This window comes from Leishmania donovani, chromosome 24 (assembly GCF_000227135.1).
Source record: "Leishmania donovani BPK282A1 complete genome, chromosome 24".
NCBI classification, from domain to species: domain Eukaryota; phylum Euglenozoa; class Kinetoplastea; order Trypanosomatida; family Trypanosomatidae; genus Leishmania; species Leishmania donovani.
In genome coordinates, this window is record NC_018251.1 from 169,651 (window position 1) to 188,648 (window position 18,998).

Below are 18,998 nucleotides of genomic sequence, written 5' to 3' on the forward strand. Positions count from 1 at the left end.
GCCACTCTCTTCGACGGTGACGCCCATGAGTGCCAATATATTGTTCTGCGCAGAAGAGGTTCAGGAGGGTGGGCTTGTGTCAGCGGTGCGTCGCATCGTTGATCGGATGCGCGCGGCGAACCCCCTCTCACGTCCCCAGGGCGCGAGCTGATCGCGCACATGGAGGACGAGTCGTCGTTGGCTTTGGCTGCCGTGCCGCATACATTTTTTCGGCAGTGCAGTGCATCTTGAAGGGAAGGGATAGATCGGTGCACAGGCCACGGCCAAGAATGTTGCAAATACGGCACGGTGGCCCAGCGAAAGCCAAGAGCACGCCATCGGCTTGTTTACGTCGATCCTGTATCCCTTTACGCTCTTCATGCTGCACACCACCCTCCTTTACCCCTCGAGTGGGCGAGAGAGAAACAGAGAGCCCAAGCTGCATGCGTGAGCAGCGGAGATCAACGGGTCCGGTATACCGGCTCTTTGTGGTAAGACGAGAAGAGCCATCCAGTGAAACGCTGGCGGAGGTGCAATCCAGCCACCACCCGCTTGCTGTCAGTGTCTGTGCCCCCTCCATAATGCCGCTTTCTCTCTCCCCCCCCGTCCTCTCATGCTGCGCGCTTTCTCACAGCTGGGCTGTGCGCTATAGGCGGTGGATGTCCACCCATCGTACACGTTACAAGCGACTGACGGTTCTTGTTCGCAGCATTATCACTCAGCGTGGCAGCATCCCCTTGTCGAGTGCATAGGCGATACACACGTACATGTGTAGCTGGTTTCGATGCTCAACTCGGCCCTCTACGAGCGCACGCAAATCCTGATTGGAGATGACGGAATTCGGTCGCTGCAGAACACGAATATCTTCCTCGCTGGCACAGGTGGCGTTGGCGGTCACTGCGCCGAGGCTCTTGTGCGGGCCGGCGTTGGCAGCATCACCATTGTCGATTACGATGTTGTGACTTCGTCAAACAAGAACAGGCAACTGATCGCCCTTGATAGCACGATCGGCAAGAGCAAGGTGGAGGAGCTTGCGCGGCGCCTGCGGGACATCAACCGGCACTGCAACATCGTCGTCCTTGACGCCTTCATCACAGCCGAAGACGTTGAGGAGGTGCTCTCGCGCCAGCGGTACGACTTCGTGGTGGATTGCATTGACAGCGTGACTTGCAAGGTGGCTCTTCTCGCTGCCGCAGTGAAGCTGAAAATACGCGCCTACTCCTCCTGCGGCGCGGGCGGCCGGCTCGATCCGTCGCTCGTCTCCATCGGCGACCTGTTCTCGACGGAGAATGACGGACTCGCGCGCGCGTGTCGCGCAGCATTGCGCAAGCACGGCGTTGGGCCCGGTGACATTACCGTCGTGCACAGCTCGGAGAAGGGTATACCGCCACTGGAGCCACAGCGGCAGGAAGCCGGTGGCCGTGATCGATCCATGAACGGGACGATTAGCTACATGCCACCTCTCTTTGGACTCATGCTAGCGTCGGCGGTACTGCGGTGCGCGGTCGACCCGGCGGCACACGACGCCGAGGTGGAGCGACGACAGAAGCGTGAGCGCAAGGAGCAAAAACGGGCGCTCAAGAAGCGCCGCAAAGAGACGCCACCCACGACGTAGCCGGAAGGGGCGGTGAGTGTGCGGATGACGGTATTTCCGCCGCTGTGCCGACATGGTCGGTGGGTAGGAGGGGCGGGGGCAGGGCAGATGTCGCCGCTGATGAGATTGTCTGTGTTTGGGGATTTAGTTTTTATTGCCTTTTTCGGCTCACTTTTGAGCGGGCCTGCACGCGCGGGGCTAATAAAACAAAGTCGCATAAGAATTCGTGCGTGCATGGCCGAGGCATGCCTGCGGACACAGACGCGCCCTCCAGTGTCGGAGGCGCAAGAGCATGGGCTATGCTGTGCTTGACGTACTGTAACATATAGATGCATACAGACTTGCGTATGCAAACAAAAACGAGATGCAGAAAAATGGGGCATCGTTGAGGGGGGATCAGTCCACGGATCGCTTCGACTTTATTCCGCTTGCCTTTTACAACGACGACGCCAACCCTCCCCATCCCCCCCCCTCCACCGTCAGCGCAGGCAACCCGGCAGCTTCCTCGCTGGTGTGCCTCCATGGAATCTCACGCGGAGATACCTTCACGGCGTTGCGGTCTCGTCGTCCCCCCTCCCTCCTCGACAACGCTTGCATTGCAGGCTGTGCACGTGCCCACGTCGATATGGATGCAAGCTTCGACTTCACCCTTACTTTTTTTTTGGTTTGCCCTTCTGCTCTCGCACGGCACCACTCCTTCTCGCTCTCCCTCCCTGCACGTGTCCAGTGTGTGTGTGTGTCAAGAGCGTTCACCATGGGGGGTGAAGGTCGTCACCGTCTCTCTCCCGGCGACACGCGCAGTCGCGGCCAACGCGAGGCAGATCTCTTCGCCCATCGTCAGCCTTCCTCCGGCACGGGAGAGCACAGCGTGTGGTGTGACCTCATCCTCGTGGAAGCGGGCTTCCGCCCGCTAGAGGCGAGGAATGTAGTGCTGGTGATCACCCGCAGCAAAGTCCTCCTCCGTGTGGTGGCGACAGGGTTCGCGTTGACAATTCACCTGCAGGACATCGTTCAAGTGCGTCACGTCGTGCCGGCTCGCGCTGTTGAGTTGCATGTGGAGGTGCCATTGGCGGCATCGCCGGAGGAACACAACCACCCCGGGCCGGAGAGGTGGTGTACGGTGGCAAAGAACCGTCTTTACCGCGTTTATCCAAAGGAATGCGGTCGTTACAGTACCAGCGCGTGCGCGCAGCTGTTCCAGCTCATCACCTCCCTCCTCCCGGCGCATGTGCAGCAGGCGTCGGAGGAGAGCCACCTGGACGATGCCGTTGCTTGGTACGAGCGGGTAGATGCGTGCTCGATGCTGCCATATCATCTGTCTGAGGAGGTGGGGCTGCGTGAGCTGGATAGCATATCTTACTCGCTGCCTCACCTCTCTTCCTCTGCGAGCGTGGCGAGGTTGGCGGCCTTCCACGCGGAAGCTCGGCAGCACCCGCCGACCCGGCGACAAGCACGATCGGCGCTCTCCCTCGGAAGCTCCTGTAGAGGTTTCCGGGCACCTTCAGACTTTTTTGATGACGCAGACATGGCCATGGCGCCCCACTTGCGTCAAATCTACGTAGTGCCGTCGCCGAGCTTCTGGCGACTCCCCAAGGCGTCGTCGCCATCGACGCCATCGCATCTTCTCTCGCATGAGAGATGGACCCCGCCTCGCCTGCGCCACGACGTCTCTGCTGAGGCGGCCTCCCAATCTGCATCCTCCTCGACTTCGACAATGCAGCGGCAGCACGCCTTAAGACGCACACCGGAGTCGCCCGGCACATTTTTCGCTACGACCGCTCCTGCGTCGAGACATCAGTTGCATCAAAGTGAAAAAAGAAATCAGCAGTCCGCGCGCAGCTCGCCGGCCGTGGGCGTCGGCATGAGCAGGCGAGAGCCGTCGCTCACGGCAGGCATGCCCGGCCTGCGCCCCCTCACCGCACGAGCCCCGCCATTTCTATCGTACTCGTCGGCACGGTTCTCTTGGCGTGGCGCTCAGCGGCCTGCGAACCTCGAGTACGGCCCCACCACATCCGGTTGAAAGAATCAGGGGTCAGGCAGCACCACACCAGCCTCGGCCAGCCGTCCGCGCCTCCGCCGTGCTTGGCACGCTGGTGCTGATGGAGAGTGCAAGAAAGAGAAAGGGGGAGTGGGTCGCATGAGACAGCGGCAGCGAGCCCTGTAAGCCTGGTATTGGGGGAGCGTTGAAAGCACGGTCGAAGCAATCTGGCACTGTGAGCGCTCCCTCTCGTCTAGGCATCGCACCATCTGTCGCGCATATATCGATAGTTTAGGCTCATCTCGTTCTCTCATCTTGGCGCTTAGGCTCAAGCAGAACACGAGCGCATACGGCCCATATTGTGGCGTGCACCACTATCCCTTCCTACCTCCTTCCCCTGTGCGGGGATGGATCGCGATGGTCGCCGTCTTTTGCTTCGCATCGGTGCACCTTTTTTTTTCGTCGTCGTCGCATATACCTTCTGACGTAGAGTGCACACACACACACAAGGAGCGGAAATGTCCAAGGAAAAGGTCGTACGCCACACCTCGTCTCCTGCTTCCGCGCCCACCTTAATGTGCGACAGCGAAAGGCGTCACTTGATGGTCTCTCAGCCGTCTTCTCACCCCTCGCACAAGCGCCTCCATCGAGAGCCCCGATGACTTAGCGAGAGAAGTCTGCTGTGCGAAAGAGGGGGCAGGAAAGGGTGTGCCTCGTGCCTGCCTGCATCCACCCCTCGTCCCCTCCCCCGCTCTATGATGTTTGGCTTTGCCGCCTGACTTTCTTCTTCGCCGATCCCCACCTCTTCACCTCATCCCCCTTTCCCTGGGTCTTGCATCCGCGCACACGCCAAAACGCACACGCGCACATGCACCTACACGCAGTAGGTTTTTCGTATAGTCGTTTGACTGCTACCTCCATCGCCCCCTCCCTCCGCCCCGCTTGCTTCCGCTCCGTGCCTTGCGTGTCTGCTGATCGCTCACGCGCTCGCGCTTTCTCGCTCTTTGTTCACGTCATCTATTTATCTTTCTATCATTCCGTTTCCCCCCGGCCGTCCTCCTCTCCCTCTTTCCCCGCGCACGCGTCTCACGTGGCGTGTGAGTGCCCACCTCCCCCGCACACGCGCACACACACACGCCCTAAGGCCACGGCAATCCTATTACATATATATATATATATACGTGCACACGCACGCACAAGGCACTGGATATACATATATATATATATATCTTCCGCTCCTCCGCGCTGTTGTTTGTTGTCAGGTATTCTTTGACCACCGCCGCTGCCGCCCGCTCTCGCACTCGACTGTCGCTATTTCTTTTTTCTTGTTCTCTATTTGCCGGCTCTCCCTCCTTCCATCCCTCCCCTCCCCCAACCCGTCCAGGTGCGGCGGCGACAGCAGCAGCAACAGCGCTCCTCTCCCCACTTCCCCCCTTCGCCTCTGTCTCCGGTCCTTCTTCGCCCTTTCGCACCTACGAATACATTCATCGCTCGCGCTTCTCAATAAAGCCGCTTGGCGCTCTCTGTGCCTGTGTGTGTTCGTGCTCGCTGCCGTCCCTCTCCCTTACTGTTGCTCCCATCTTCTCTCACTTAAGCTCTGTAAGAGAGGCAGGGCCCGCCACACACACAGGCACACGTACATACTCACCGTTCAGGCCTGCATAAGCAAAAAAGGGTGTCGTCGTATTGGCGACAGACGGCGCGAAGGCGAGGTTGAAAGACGCAACAGGCAGCATTCGTTCTGCTTGTTGTGTCGCATTTCTAGTCTTTTGATACGTTTCTCTCGCTTTCTCTCTTTTGCCGGCCGCGAGCCATCGACGACGCGTACTAAAGCGAGTGCGAGCGTGTGCGACAACATAACCGCCCTCCCCACCCACCCACAGACACACACACACACACACATACTACCCCACCCCACACTTTCACGCAAACTCAAACCTATTATCCGCAACTTCTCTTTTTCTGTGTTTTTTTTTCTTGTCGTTGCGACTTCTCCTCACTTGCTCCCCTCCTCAAAGGCACCCTCGCCTTCGAGAACGCACAGCACGCGCCGCTTCATCTGTGAATGAAGGAGGACGGAGGGACTGTGCCTTCTCTTTCTCTGCGTGTCCGCGTAAAAGGGGTATCATCGTCGTCGAAGCAGAGGAGCGGCGAAACAGAGCGGGAACGAGAGCACCTCGAGCAGAGGCGCTTGTGCGCGGACAGAGAGACAGTACATACACGTGCGTGATCGGAGGTCTGGCCGCCTGGTGGTGATACGACGTTATTCGCATCTCTTTTTAGTCTGTGGGCAGCGCTTTTTCTCTCTTGTCTGCGCACGGCGACCGCGACGACAGGCGACGCTCCGCCGCATTTCGGCTCGTCCGATTTCTCTATTTTGAGCCGTCGACTTTGTTTTCGCTGTCGTGCGCTGCTGTAAAGAAACACAAACACAAGCCGTTGTAGCGAGCCCCCACCTACCCTGCCACGCTTTCTACACGAACGCGTCCGCCCGGCCTGCACCCACGCTCACACGCACTTCATTGATTTCGCTCTCTATCCCTCTCTCCCCTTACCTTTTTTTTCTTTTGAGCCCGCCGCCTATTTCTGTTATTCAAGCGTCTGTCTGCGTCCCGCCGTCTGCGTGTGTGTGTGTGTGTGTGCAAGCGTCTCTCTCTTTTCCGCTTTTCTCCGCCTGCCGGTCTACCTGACTAACACAAGCCCGCCTTATCCATGCGCAAGCGCGAGTGATCTGGTGCGTGCGTGTGTGTGTCTTTGTGTGGGTTTCTCCTGTGTAGGCGGCGTTGCTCATCTCTATCTATATATGTATGCTCGTCCTCTCGCCCCCGTGCCCACCTCCGTGAATTAGTCTCCTTACTGTGGCCTCATCGTGCTTCTGCGCTTCCTCCTTTGTTCGCCCTTTTGTTGTTGTTTCGGCGACCTCTTCAGCCTCCGCCCCCCCCCCACTCCGCCCACCACTCGCACGAAAGGGGAACCTCGACACGTCGTCGTCGTTTTTCTTTGCTGTTTCCGTGACTGTGTGTGTGTGCATTCGTCATCGTTGTGGTTGCGCTTGTTCTTCTCGCAGTCCTCCTTCGACGTTGCTCTCAGCCCCACCCACCCACACACACTTCATTCAGGAGCACCATCACGACGACTATCACAACTATCACCACCCCTGAACGCGGCGGCTTCTCTCTTTTCTTATTTACCTTTGCATCTGGAGTTGCTTTTTTTTTGTATGGTTTTGCCTATTGCGTGCGTGCGTGTGTGTGTGTGTGCTTTTCGTTTTTTTTTTTCGTCTCGCCTCAGCGCCAGCAACACGAAGGAGAGCGAGAGAGAGAGAGGGCGAGCGCAACACGACACGCCGAAGACGAAGAGAACTTACAGAAAGGGCGTATCTGCTACACAGCCTAAAGTGCGGATTTCAGTGTGGCAACAGCAAAGAGCTGCCGGCGCTCACACACGCATTCACACAGACAGGCAGACAGAAGTGGAAGAGAGCTGCAGAACAACGTGCGAAGGGGAAAACGGAAGAAAACACGAAGATTTACCTCCTCTCTCTCTGGCACTCCTACTCCGCTGTAGCGCCGCAACCCCTTCTGTGCGACGACTGCTTCAAGCGTTTTTTTTTTTTGGTAATTTTCTGTGGATGTTTTTGGTGGCCTCTTCTAAGCTCTGTAGTCGCTGGAAGCAGGTGTGGTGACCGGGGATCACGCAAGCGCGGGGAAGAAGGAAATAGAACACGACATTGCCCTTTTCTTCGCTTTCGCACAGTATTTCTTGCGTGTACCCCCTTGATTAACTTTCGTGGGCTTCTCTGTGTGGCTGCGTGCTCAGGTAGTTGTCCCTCTCCCTTACCCTCCAACACACACACGCGCACACCTGCTGCTGATGCTGCTGCTGCTGCCCTCCCCCTTCATCTATATAGTCTAGTGTAGATCAGCTGATCTCCTACCCTCTCCTCTCGGCAGCCAGCCTCACACACGTGCAAAGTCACGCGTCGACGCCATTCCTTCTATCGTTGTGTGTGTGTGTGTGTGTGTACTTGGCGTGCATCTGTTTAGGTATTTCTCTCCTTAGCTCCCTTATCTCGCATCTTTCTCGTGCGTTTTTGTTTGTTAATCGCTCATCGCCCACCGCCATCCGAAACGCGCGCCCCTCCGTCTCCGTCTCCTTCCCGGTGGTTGGTTTGCCTGCTTTGCTGTGTGCGCTCGGCTTTGCCTCTTTTCTATCTCGTGTCCATCGAGCTCTTCCTATATCACTTTCCCCCTATTACGCCGGCGATTGCCTTGGCCTTGTGTATGTGTGTACGTCGCTGTGGCACAGTGGGTATTGTCGTTGTCGTGTCTCTTTTTTTTTTTATCGCCGCACGTTGTGTGGTGCGCCCGACTCTCTCTCTTGCATCGTGTGAAGCGATTCCCCCCCCCCCCCAAGTACTCGTGCAACGAAGCGGTGTATATTATTATCGTAGCGGTGCTAGTTGTCGGCTCTGCTGCTGCTGCCGCCGCCGTGTCTTGGTGGTGTCTTTCCTTCTTTTTGAGCGCGCAGCTCCCTGCTAGAACTATTATCATTACTTTCATCACGATTTTTATTGTCATTGCTGTCGTCGACTTCTGCATCGTCGTTGTCATCCAGGGACGAGGGTGGAGTCCCCTTTTTGGCTCTACTCGGGACTGGACTCCCTGCCACACACGCACACACACATCCCTCAAACACCAGCCCCCTCCCCTCCATACCCTTCTGCTTCCTCTCACCTTGGGCTAGTGCGTATGGTGCATTCCTGGAGCAATGGATGATATCCCTGTTGAATGCACGTCTTCGATTGCGGCAGCGTCCATCGGCACTCTTGGCACCTCGCCGCCCATGATCTGGGCTGCAGGGAACTCTGCGCCGAGAAGACATGGGAGCCCCAGCAGTAGTTGCACCATGGCGAAGCAGCAACGGATGCTCTCCCTCCCCTCCTCTCGTAGAGAAGAGTCCTACCAGCGATCAGAAAGTACAACGCACGCCAGCAGCACAGCCGTGACGGCAACGGCCACGACCACATCCGCGTTTACTTTGTCCAGCCCCCTCTGCGATATGGGCGTGACGCAGGGGTGCCGACAGTACATCAGCAATGAGTGCAAGGAAGAGAAGCGACAGTACTTTCTTCAGCAGCAGTGCCCGCAGCGCATGTCGTGGGTGCGCATCTGCGGCAGCGGATTGTCAGCGATGGCGTCGTTCGATGAGTCTGCAGTCAACTCCCTGCGTGCCTCGCGCTCGCTCTTGAATGTGATCGCGGCGTCGAGCGGCAGCTGGGAGGATCCTCGTGACTCACTCGCCTCCACCGGACATGGCGGCGCTGGTCAGAGCACCAGTGGCAGTGACAGCACCGTCCCGCCGCAGGATGCCAGCCTCAGCAGCAGTGGCAACAGCGTGGGCATGGACAGCGAGGTTGTCCTGCAGCCCCCGGCGCGCTTCGGCCACACCGCCGTCCTTTACAAAGACTCCCAGATTCTCATCTTCGGCGGCAAGTCGAGCGAGGAGCACTACTTCAACGATGTCTACCAATACGACGCGTCGGCGCGGCGCTGGAGCTGCCTACAGGAAGAGTGCATCGACGAGGTCGCGGCGGCGGCGGTGGGCGCCAGCGAGCAGGGAAGCGCCAGTCCGTCGTACGCGTCCGCGCCGCCTGCGTCGCCGTCCTTCTCCTCCCCGACCGCGTCCCCTCTGGCGTCGATGCGATGGGTCGAAGCAGCAATAGTGGCGGTACCTCTTGCCGAAGCGGCAGCGACAGATGCGCCTTCACCCCACTACAGCGGCTCTGCCAACAACAGCGGCAGCGAGGAGAGCAGCGCCACCCGGCGCTGCGCGGCCAGCGCGGGCAGCCGCCACGGCAGTACTTCCAGACAGTGCAACTCCCTCTCGGAGGCGGGGGTGAGACGGCGTCGGCGTCCCGCCGGACGAGTCGGCCACGCCGCTGCGCTGTACCAGGATACGATGTACATCCTCAGTGGGGAGCAGCTGGGACGCTACTTTGATGACTTGTGGGCGCTGGACATTCCTAGCCTGACCTGGAACAAGGAGTGCGGACTGCCCTTCTCGCCGCGCAAGGGGCACACGATGCACCTGCTCCCCGCCGACTTCACCGCCACCCGCGCCCGCCAAGACATGCTGGTCGTGTTCGGCGGCCTCGTGAAGGCGTCGCGTGTGCGGCCGCGCCCTGCTGACCCGGAGCTGCCCACGCGCAACCAAGGCGACACGGACTTCGCCTGCGCACCGACGAACGCGGTGCTGCTCTACTACCCGACGCAGCGGCGATGGTGTCAGCTGAAGACGTGCGGCGAGCAACCCTCCGCGCGCTTTTACCACGTCTCCCAGCTCGTCACCGGAACGGCGCTCCTGCTCGTGTTCGGCGGGCGCTCCGCCACTCCGGCGCAGACGGGTGACGGCACTGCTGCTGCCACTGAAGGTGCGTTTCTTAACGATCTGCACATCCTCGACGTGTCTACAGGGTTTTGGCGCCACATCCGAGATGTCACCGGCGATATCCCGTCGCCGCGCATGTGCGCCGCGAGTGTTTTCGTGAACGAAACGTTTGGCGTGTTTGCCGGCGGCGGCGACACGTACTGCGAGGATGCCTTTGAGTTTTCCCTGCAGAGCCGTCGGTGGCGGCGCCTGAAGCCGAACAACCAGCCGGCCTGCTCGCGCCCTACCGTCACCTACACGAAGGACCGCCTCGTCTTCTTTGGCGGTTTCGCACCACGGACTGGCGTCATGAGCTGCACGATGGAACTCTGCCTTTCCCCGCTGTCGCTCAAGAGCCAGTGCCTGCTGTGGTGGAGTCGATGCGCCTTCGAGAAGCACATCCGCTCCTGCACGAAGAGCCGCGCGGCGGAGATGGAGGATAAGGTGACTGTGGCAGCCGCGATGGAGCGCAACGGGAGCGGCTGGTGCACCGGCTGTGGTGGGCAAGTGACGCTGCAGTGCAGCCCTGCTGCGACAGCTCACAGCAGCCCCATCGCGACACCGCGATCGTGGGGCGTCAGCCGTGGGTTCCGCCGCCCAGCTCCGCTGCGCGTGCCAAGCTTTGACCAAAGCGGCACGGTATCAGCGGCAGCCCCGGCATGGGGTGGAGGGCCGCCAGCGGCACAGTCGTCCGCCCGGGGCGCTCTAACGCTGTCCCCGACACCGTCGTACTCGCCGTCATCGCCGGCTGTCTTCTCGCCTCTCGCAGGTGGCCCGAAGTTGACGCCGTCGTGGCAAGACGCAGCCGGCAGCAACACGAACCTCACAGGCGGCGGCACAGTCCATGCGTCGGGCTGTGGTGGAACGGCGACGGTGCTCTGCTCGCCCGCCTCCGTTGCACCGCCGGCACAAAACCTTTTTCCCTCTCGCCCCGGCACGGTGATGAGCTCGTCGTGCAGCCCCAGTCAGGCTGGGAGCCCGGCGACCGTTTCCGCTGCCGCCTCAACCTCACAGGCGCATCTCTGGCCTAACATGGCCCTTGGCAGCGTCGTGTGTGGCGGCGGAGGCGGCAGCAGCAGCAACACCGGCAGCGCTATAGCGCACCCCCGCGGCAACGCTGCAGTCGCGATGGCGGACGCAGACGTGATGACGGGAGCCGCCGACGGCACGCGATGGTGCTCCGCCCCGTCCCCCGCCGTCCCCCTCTCTCACTCGATGGCAACCGCATTGTTTTGCTCTGCGCCTTCACCTTCCCATACGGCAGCCCCGGGCAGGTCGTCGCTTCCGCCGCCCGTGACCGCCACGGCGGAGCAGCCCGCGTCGGCGTGCTTCATCGCTAACTGCGCTCGCCACCTCGGCGGCTACGTAGCGGCATCCTTTCCCCGCCTCACCAGGTGCAGCTCAAATCAAGCGCCTCCGCCAGCCCACGCCGGAGGGCCCTCACCAGCAGCGGCGGTCGTGAGCAGCGGACGCAGGGGTGGCAGTGGAAGCTGGTGTTTCTCTCTGCATATGCGGTCACCGGCCAGTCCGTTGCAAGGGCGCGCGATGCGCGTGGATGCTACGCTTCCTGGTCCCTCGCCGTCCCCACAGCCAGCGTACGACTCCGGCGCTGGAGTCGTCGGGTACCGGCAGTCTTCGCCGTTCGTGCGCCGCTCCAACAGTATCCCCAACGGCGGCGGTTCCGCCTTCGTCATCCCTCAGCAGCAGCTGCACACGTCGACGCAGCTCGCCGAATCCACCTCTAGCCGCGCCTCCTCGGCTCACAGCACGCGCTCGGCATCGACGATGTCGGCTGCCCATCTTCCGAATACCTACGCGAAGCATACGATCCAAAGGCTGGAGGGGATGACCGGGCCATACCTACTCCAGGCCCTGGCAGCCAGGTTGAAGCGGCATGAGGCGGAGGCGAGCACGGACAAGCGGTCACTTTAGAGAAAGAGCGAGAGAGACCACGGGAGAGCAGGCGCTTCTCTGCGTGGCTCACTGCTGCACGGCCACTCTACTTGTATGCGTCCGTCGTAGAAGAAGAGGAATGGTGGTGTAGGACATGCACGACAGCCGTCATGGCAACAAAGCCTGCCGTGCTCATCCTCCTGCACCCTCCCTCCTTCTTCTTTCGCATGCCTCTCTTGCTCTCTATCGCACTCTTGGCGTGTGTTTTGTGGCAACTGTCTCCAGGAGGATGCGGCGTATGTGCGGTGCCTTTATGTGTTGTCGGTCGTGATCACCTCTTTATGTCTCTGTGTGTGTGTCTCTTCTCCCACGGAGAGGGGCATGTGTGCCTTTATGCTGGTCTGGGAGTGGGTGGTCGTTGGCATCTCCGCGAGGTACTCACAGCACACCATCACCCTGGGCAAATGAATACGCACATGCACACCCGCCATGCGCACGCCACATCGCTATCCGCCCGGTTCGCACTTCTATTTTCGCTCTATTACGACCTCTACCCCCTCATCCCCCCCCCCCGACACACACTCCCTCTTCACCTCCCGTTCACCCTCACCCTCACCTGCACCCCCCCCCACCCCACCTATCTCACCCATCTCACCCGACAATACGGGGGAGGGGGGATGATGGGGTACTATGAGGTATGGGGAGGGGGGGGGCACCAAAAACAAAAAGGTGAATGAGCTAGGAGATTCAAAGGACCTCAGTCACACACGCACAGGCACGCCTATGTGTGGGTACGTGTTCGACTGAGGCTCGTCTTGTATTGCGTGAGCAGATGTGTGCGTGTACGCTTTCATGTCTTCTCTGTGTACCTCGACTTCTTTACCCCTTTCCTCAATTCTCAAGGTACGAAAAAAGACAAGCAGACGAGTGGGGATTCGCAGCAAGCAACACGCCGGCACCCGCACTTGCAGCGGCGGCCGTAACAGCATGGCAGCGTCCATGCCGTGAAGTCCTGAGCAAAGGACGAAAGGCACAAACGAGCTGTTTTATTGGACAGCGAGAGGAACAGGGGGAGGGGGGCGGTGACTTTCCGGTACCCTCGGTCCTGTATCCATCACCCACTGCTGACGTTGTCTCTCTCTTTCTGTGTTGCCGCCCCACCCCACCCGACCCGCTCACAACAACCGCTTACCTTGAGGATGGTCCGCTTCTCAACGCCTTTGGTTCTCGCTTCTCCTTCCCTCTCGTTGCACCTCGTCTCTCTCCCGCGCAAACACGCGCACCAGCACACGCTTGCAGGCACACGGCAGCACAGAAGCGCACGGCGTCTTTTGCGCCCCCTTTTCCCTCCCGCCATCCACTCATCCGCTCCCCCCACCCCCTCCCACAAACACACACACTGTGACTCTCCCTTTGCGTGTGTGTGTGTGTGTGTATGCTCGTCCGTGGGTAACTCATCGCGGTGTCTCTTCTGTATCTATTTCTCTTTGACGGCGCCTCATTCCAGAGGATCGTGTTGCACGCGTGGAAGCAGCGAATAGGCACACGCGCACGCAAGCACCTGGAGGTGTTGGCTGCCGCCCCCCCCCCCTCTCGTCTGCCATGTCCGGACGGGCAACAACGTGCGCCAGCGTGACCTGTGATCCTCATGGTATTTCAATGAACCTGACGACGTCATCAGCAGCGGGTGCGGAGCCTTCGTCAGAGATTGAGCAAATCCGACAGAAGCTGTTGTTATGCCTGCAATGCCAGCCAGAGCTTCGGGAGCTGCTCGAGCTCTGTGGTGAAAGTAATGCGTGGACAGCGGAGGAGGCGATACAGCGACCAGACACGATCACCACCATCGAGCTCTTCCTCCTCCAGGTGCCCCGTGTGCCACTCGTGCCGTTCTTTCCCAACCTGGTGACGGTGAAGCTCATGAGCATCGGCCTGGAGTCGATAGCCAACTTCGCCTCACTCGCACACGTCGAGGAGCTGTGGCTGTCCGACAACAACATCCGCGTGATCGAGGGCTTGGATAACATGACAAGGCTGCGGCGCCTGTACCTGCAGGGCAATCGCATCGATTCGCTCAATGGGATGCCGCCGCTGCGCCACCTACGCGAACTGTGGCTGTCGCGTAATCGACTGTCCGCTCTCACCCACCTCACCCCTCTTCGAAAGCTGCGCTCGCTCTACGTCTCCTGCAACCCGCTGGAGAGTCTCGAGAACGCTTTCTCCAAGGACATGTCGCACTTGCACGAAGTGAACCTGAGCGGATGTCATCTCAGCTCTATCACCGAGCTCCGCCACCTCCAGCAGCTCTCCTGTCTGCGAAACTTGTGGCTGCTCGACCCGCTCTTTGGCGACAACCCGATCTGCCGCCTCAACAACTACGTCACTCTGACCATCTCCATGCTGAGCTCCCTCGACACCCTCGACGGCACCTTCGTCACGCCGGAGCAGCGTTCGCTCGTGGAGTCAGTGCTGCACAAGAAGCAGCTGTACTACGCCATGCGGGCCCAGATGCTGGACACCCAGATCACACTTCTTGCGCGTCACGCCGAAGCCTGTGCGCTCCGTCACACTCGGGACACCGGCAGGGCGTTGCTGAGGTTGAAGGCCTGCGTGCAGCCGATCGAGCACGAGCTGGCTGAGCGGGCCATCTATCACCTAGATGACAAGCACGGCGCCGGCGGCAGCAGCGGATCGCTCTGCGGAGTGATGGCCGGTGAAAACAAGGGCGGCGACCACGCGGGTGGCGCCCCGCTTGTCGTGCCGACGGCGACTCTTGAAGCGCTCGGACGGCAGCTGTCCCGTGCGATCGACACCCGCGAAGTGCAGGAGCGCAAGACAATGCTGAAGCTGGCGGAGGCAACGCAGGCGGCAAAGCTGCAGGCGCAGCTGCTGACGGAGCGCTTCGCCGTGGAGCTGCACACGGCCGGCAATGTTCGCCTCGAGAGCCTCTCACCGGATCATGAGGCGTACGTGGCTGCCGTAGAGCTCGTTCGGGAGCGCTTCGACAGCGCGCTCTTCGACGAGCGCTTCGGGATTGCGGGGGTGGAGGTGACGTGCGTGCGGCGCATCCTCAACCGCGGCCTTCGCCTGCGCTTTGATGACCGGGTGAAGGAGCTGCACGTCGACTTGGCGAACCCGCAGCTGCGCAGCCGCTTTGTGGGCTTGTTCGGAATCGTGCCCGTGACCCAGCGGGGCCAGAGTGCTTGCCTGCAGCACGTGCTGGTGTGCGGAATGGCAGCGCGCCTCGCAGCGCCAAGCGAGGACGGCAAGAAGAGCGGCGTCGCGAGTCAGGCGGGTAGCACGTGGTACCAGCCCGTGCCCGCAGAGGAAGGCGTGCCTCTTACGAACAGTCTTTTCTACGCCGACGAGGAGCGGTTGTTGAGCTGCTGTGCCACCACCGGAGGAGCAAGCCGTGGCTGTGACTCATCGCCGCCTGTCTCACAGCAGAGCTACAACACTGGCGCGCTCTCGAGCGGGAGTGAGGCGAGCCCGCTGTGCCGCGGTCAGGTTGTGCTCTATCGTGTGTACCTTGGCAAGACGGTGCACGCCCTCGGCGGCGGCGGCTGTGTAGGGCGCTCCACATCGTCGCCCGCCTCCTTTCTGAAGCAAAACGGGCGGGTGTGGCGCAAAGACTACGGCGCCGACACCTGCGCCGCCTACCGCCTCCTGCCGAGCACCGCCGCCACCACCCCAGCAGGCGAGAGCGGGAGTGCCAATGCCCAGCCGTTGCCGTCGCCGTACATGTGGTACTGCTTCGACCGCGCTCTTCTCCTGCCCGACTGCGTTGTGGATTACACGTATAGCATGCATAACACCCCTCTCACGCAACCCGCGCGATCACCCACGACAGCAGGCGGCGGAGCGTCGTGGATGAGCCGGGCGGAGGCTATGGCGTTGCTCACCGGGTTCCCGCTCCCGCCGATGGTGGAGTGCGAAGCGAGCAGTGCTGGCGCGGACGACAGTCAGCAGAGCAGCAAGGGGACGGACGCCGTCGAGGATGTCCTACACTGCGGCGAGCCGCTGCTACAGTTTATTTGCTGGTGTAGTCCGCCCAGCAAGCACGCGCGCTCCCGCGACACTGTCTCGCATGGCAACACCTTGCAGCAGGTGGCCGAAACGGAGACGAACGAAGCTCTGGCGCGTGCGCACAAAGTCCTGGGAAAGGCTTGCATGGCGCGCCTGCTGAGAAACGGTGCGGTGGACGACAGTGCGGGTGGGGGCGATGATTGGAGCAATGACGCCAGCAGCAGCAGCGCCGCCAACCCGCTGCACGCACGACATGTAGACGAGTACGCGGCACAGATGTGCGTGAACGGGGCACCCCTGTCGTTGTGCGTACTGCGCAGCAGAGGCATCACAGCTGTCTTGCAAGATTTCGCGACGCCCCTCTGTGCGTCCATCACTGCGTTGGACCTGGCGCACAACCGAATCGCCTCGGTCTCGTGGTTCGCCTTGGCTAAGGAAGCACCGCAGCTGCAGCGGCTCAACCTCAGCGGCAATGCCCTTTCTCGTCTCCACTTCGACGGCAGTGCTTTGCCCGCGCTGCGGGTTCTGGATGTGAGCAACAACGAACTCGTGAGCGTGACAGACTTCGCGGCGATTCGCACGGCTGCGGGGGCGCTGGAGGAGCTTGTCGTGTATGGCAATCCGTTTTTGCAGCACGCCGATGGGCAGGAGGCGGAGGCGCGCCTTTGGCTGTACTTGCTCCCGCCGCCAACCTCAGCGACGGCGATGGCGGCAGGTGGCAGCCCGGCCATTGTGAAGCTGAACGCGCACGCGCTGGGCACGTACCCCGGCACCTTGGCTTCCCAGCGATTTCGCCGCGCCTGCCTGTTGCCAGGAGGACGCGTGACCCCTCAAATGTCCCGTGTCACCGCCTGCCTTGTGAAGTCCGTCCAGCGGGACGAAGAGCTCGGCTGCGCAGCTGCCGGCCTCTTCTCCGTAGAAGGCGCCACTACCCAGGAGAGTTGCTTCGAGCAAGTGGCGGCGCAGCTGGAAATGCTGATGGTGGCTGATAAACTTGAAGTGCACCTCCGCGAGGCATGCCAACGTCCACCGGCTGCCGATGAAGCCCGTCCCCGCTTCCTCAGCGAAGCCCTCGGTGGCAGCGATCTGCCGCTGTCGCCGTCGCTGCTGTCGTGCTTGAATGAGTGTCACACGTTCCGCTGGAGCCACGGCCTTCTCGACGACCCACGTGGACTCGTGGGTCTCTTGCCGAATCTCTGCCACTTGACACTGCGCGGCCAGGCACTCAGAGATATTCATCCGCTACTCCACCTGCGTCGACTCGAAAGCCTGAACCTGTCGGAGAACCACCTCACCGAGCTGCCCTGCCTGGAAGAACTTAGGGCGCTGCGCGAGCTAGTGCTGGACTTCAACGAGCTAACGGCGCTCCCTCAGACTGTTGGGCCTCTTCCGGCGCTTCGCATGCTCAGCGCCTCGGGCAACAAGATTGCGCAGGTCGACGTCAGCCTCTTTGTGAGAAGCACGAATGGCACTGCTGCACTCGACCCGCCCTCCCCTTCAGCCGTGACACCGACGCTCGAGGCGCTGTACCTCATGTACAACCGCATCGCGGATATGAACATCATTTATGCCCTCCGTGATGTGTCTTCGCTGCTGATCCTGAACGTCGCCGGAAACCCCTGCACGGCCCCCCGCGGCGCTGCCGACGACGACGAAGTGCGGCCGTACCTAATTCATGCTTTTCCGCGGCTGAAGGTGCTGGACGGCGTCTCCATCTCGGCCGCGGAGATGGCCAAAGCGCGCGAGGTGTACGCCGGGAAAATCAACAGCGACCTTCTCATTGAGCGCGCTCGCGGCCCCCCAGAGACGTGGGCGTCGGTGCGCAACCTTAACCTCTCCCACTGCTCTCTCAAGGAGGTGAACCTGCTGGAACCCTTCAAGTCGCTCGAGGTGCTGCATCTACAGCACAACTTGCTCGTGAGCGTCCTTGGGGTGGCCATGCTAACAGAGCTGACGGCACTGGACCTGTCGCACAACCGTCTCGGCTCGCCGCCGTGGCGCAACCCGATCGGCGGTGCGCTCAACGCCAACGGCACTGGTGCCCCCGCCGCGGCAGGTGCCATCGGAGCGGCTACGACGTCTCCGGCAGCACTGGGCGACACCCTCGCACGCCTCAGGCGTCTCCAGTCCCTCTCCCTGGAGGCGAACCAACTCACCGACCTCAGCACGCTAAAGCTGTGCTTTCCACATTTGAAGTTTCTCAACATTCGCTGCAACGAGCTGCAGTTCATTCAGCGCGGGCTGGAAAATATGCCTGAGCTGCGCGAGTTGCTGCTGGATCAGAACAAGCTGCGCGGCCTTGGCAGCGATTCTTTTGCCGCGAACAAGAAGCTGATCATTCTGTCTGCGGAGAACAACGCCCTGCGCTCCGTCGAAGGGCTGCAACGGTGCAGAGCGCTGGAACAGCTACGGCTTGGGGCGAACCGACTGGGCGATCTGAGCTCGTTGCTGAATGAGTTGCAGTCTTGCCCTTTGAAGGCTGTCGTGCTCGTAGGCAACCCCATCGCGCGCAAGACCAACTACCGCGCCGCCGTCATCAACCGCCTCACGCAGTTAACAGACCTCGACCGGCGCGTTGTGACGCAGGAAGAGCGGGACAAGGCCGCCTCGGCGCGCATGATGGAGCTGGTAGCGCCGCCGAATGTAGTGATCGACATGAACTACTTTGCGGGCATGGGAGCTGCACCAGCAGGGTCGCCAGCGCCACCGCAGCAGAACGGGCTCAACGTGAACGGCTTCGCTGGTGCCACCCTAAACGGCGGGACGGCTTTCTCTTCACGCGGTCGAGGCGTCGCTGCGCCGGTCAACGGAGCGGCGGTGAAGCTAAGTCCCTCTCAGCCACAGTTGACGGGCATTCGTGCCGCGATTGTGCCGAACAAGCGGGGCGGGGACGCCGATCGGCTTGCTGCCAACCAACGCACTCGACCCTACCGCCGTTGAGCGGGTCTTCTCACCGCTGATGACGCTGCTGCAGAAACGCGCATCCTTGGCGAGCGGATGGGAGAGGTAGTATGCGGTCCACAGGGACAGTGAAGCAGTGTTCTGGGTTGTGTGCATGTGCGTGACGGTGATGGCGTCAACGCAGCCCGGGTACGTGCGTTG

The 18,998-nt window shown here is 60.9% G+C and overlaps 4 protein-coding genes across 4 annotated transcripts; all 4 read left to right on the plus strand.

Moving 5' to 3' along the window:
* Nucleotides 1-763: 763 nt before the first annotated feature.
* On the plus strand, nt 764-1,594 carry LDBPK_240470 (ubiquitin-activating enzyme, putative; the record flags this gene model as incomplete). The annotated part of the gene is made up of 1 exon (XM_003861089.1): nt 764-1,594. The coding sequence occupies one exon, from the start codon at nt 764-766 to the stop codon at nt 1,592-1,594; it is 831 nt and encodes a 276-aa protein (XP_003861137.1).
* A 733-nt stretch (nt 1,595-2,327) lies between these two features.
* On the plus strand, nt 2,328-3,593 carry LDBPK_240480 (hypothetical protein, conserved; the record flags this gene model as incomplete). The annotated part of the gene is made up of 1 exon (XM_003861090.1): nt 2,328-3,593. One exon carries the CDS (start codon nt 2,328-2,330, stop codon nt 3,591-3,593), a length of 1,266 nt encoding a protein of 421 aa, XP_003861138.1.
* A 4,728-nt stretch (nt 3,594-8,321) lies between these two features.
* LDBPK_240490 (hypothetical predicted Kelch-domain protein) lies at nt 8,322-11,912 on the plus strand (the record flags this gene model as incomplete). Its single annotated transcript, XM_003861091.1, has 1 exon — nt 8,322-11,912. One exon carries the CDS (start codon nt 8,322-8,324, stop codon nt 11,910-11,912), a length of 3,591 nt encoding a protein of 1,196 aa, XP_003861139.1.
* A 1,563-nt stretch (nt 11,913-13,475) lies between these two features.
* Nucleotides 13,476-18,836, plus strand: LDBPK_240500 (hypothetical protein, conserved; the record flags this gene model as incomplete). Its single annotated transcript, XM_003861092.1, has 1 exon — nt 13,476-18,836. The coding sequence occupies one exon, from the start codon at nt 13,476-13,478 to the stop codon at nt 18,834-18,836; it is 5,361 nt and encodes a 1,786-aa protein (XP_003861140.1).
* Nucleotides 18,837-18,998: the final 162 nt, after the last annotated feature.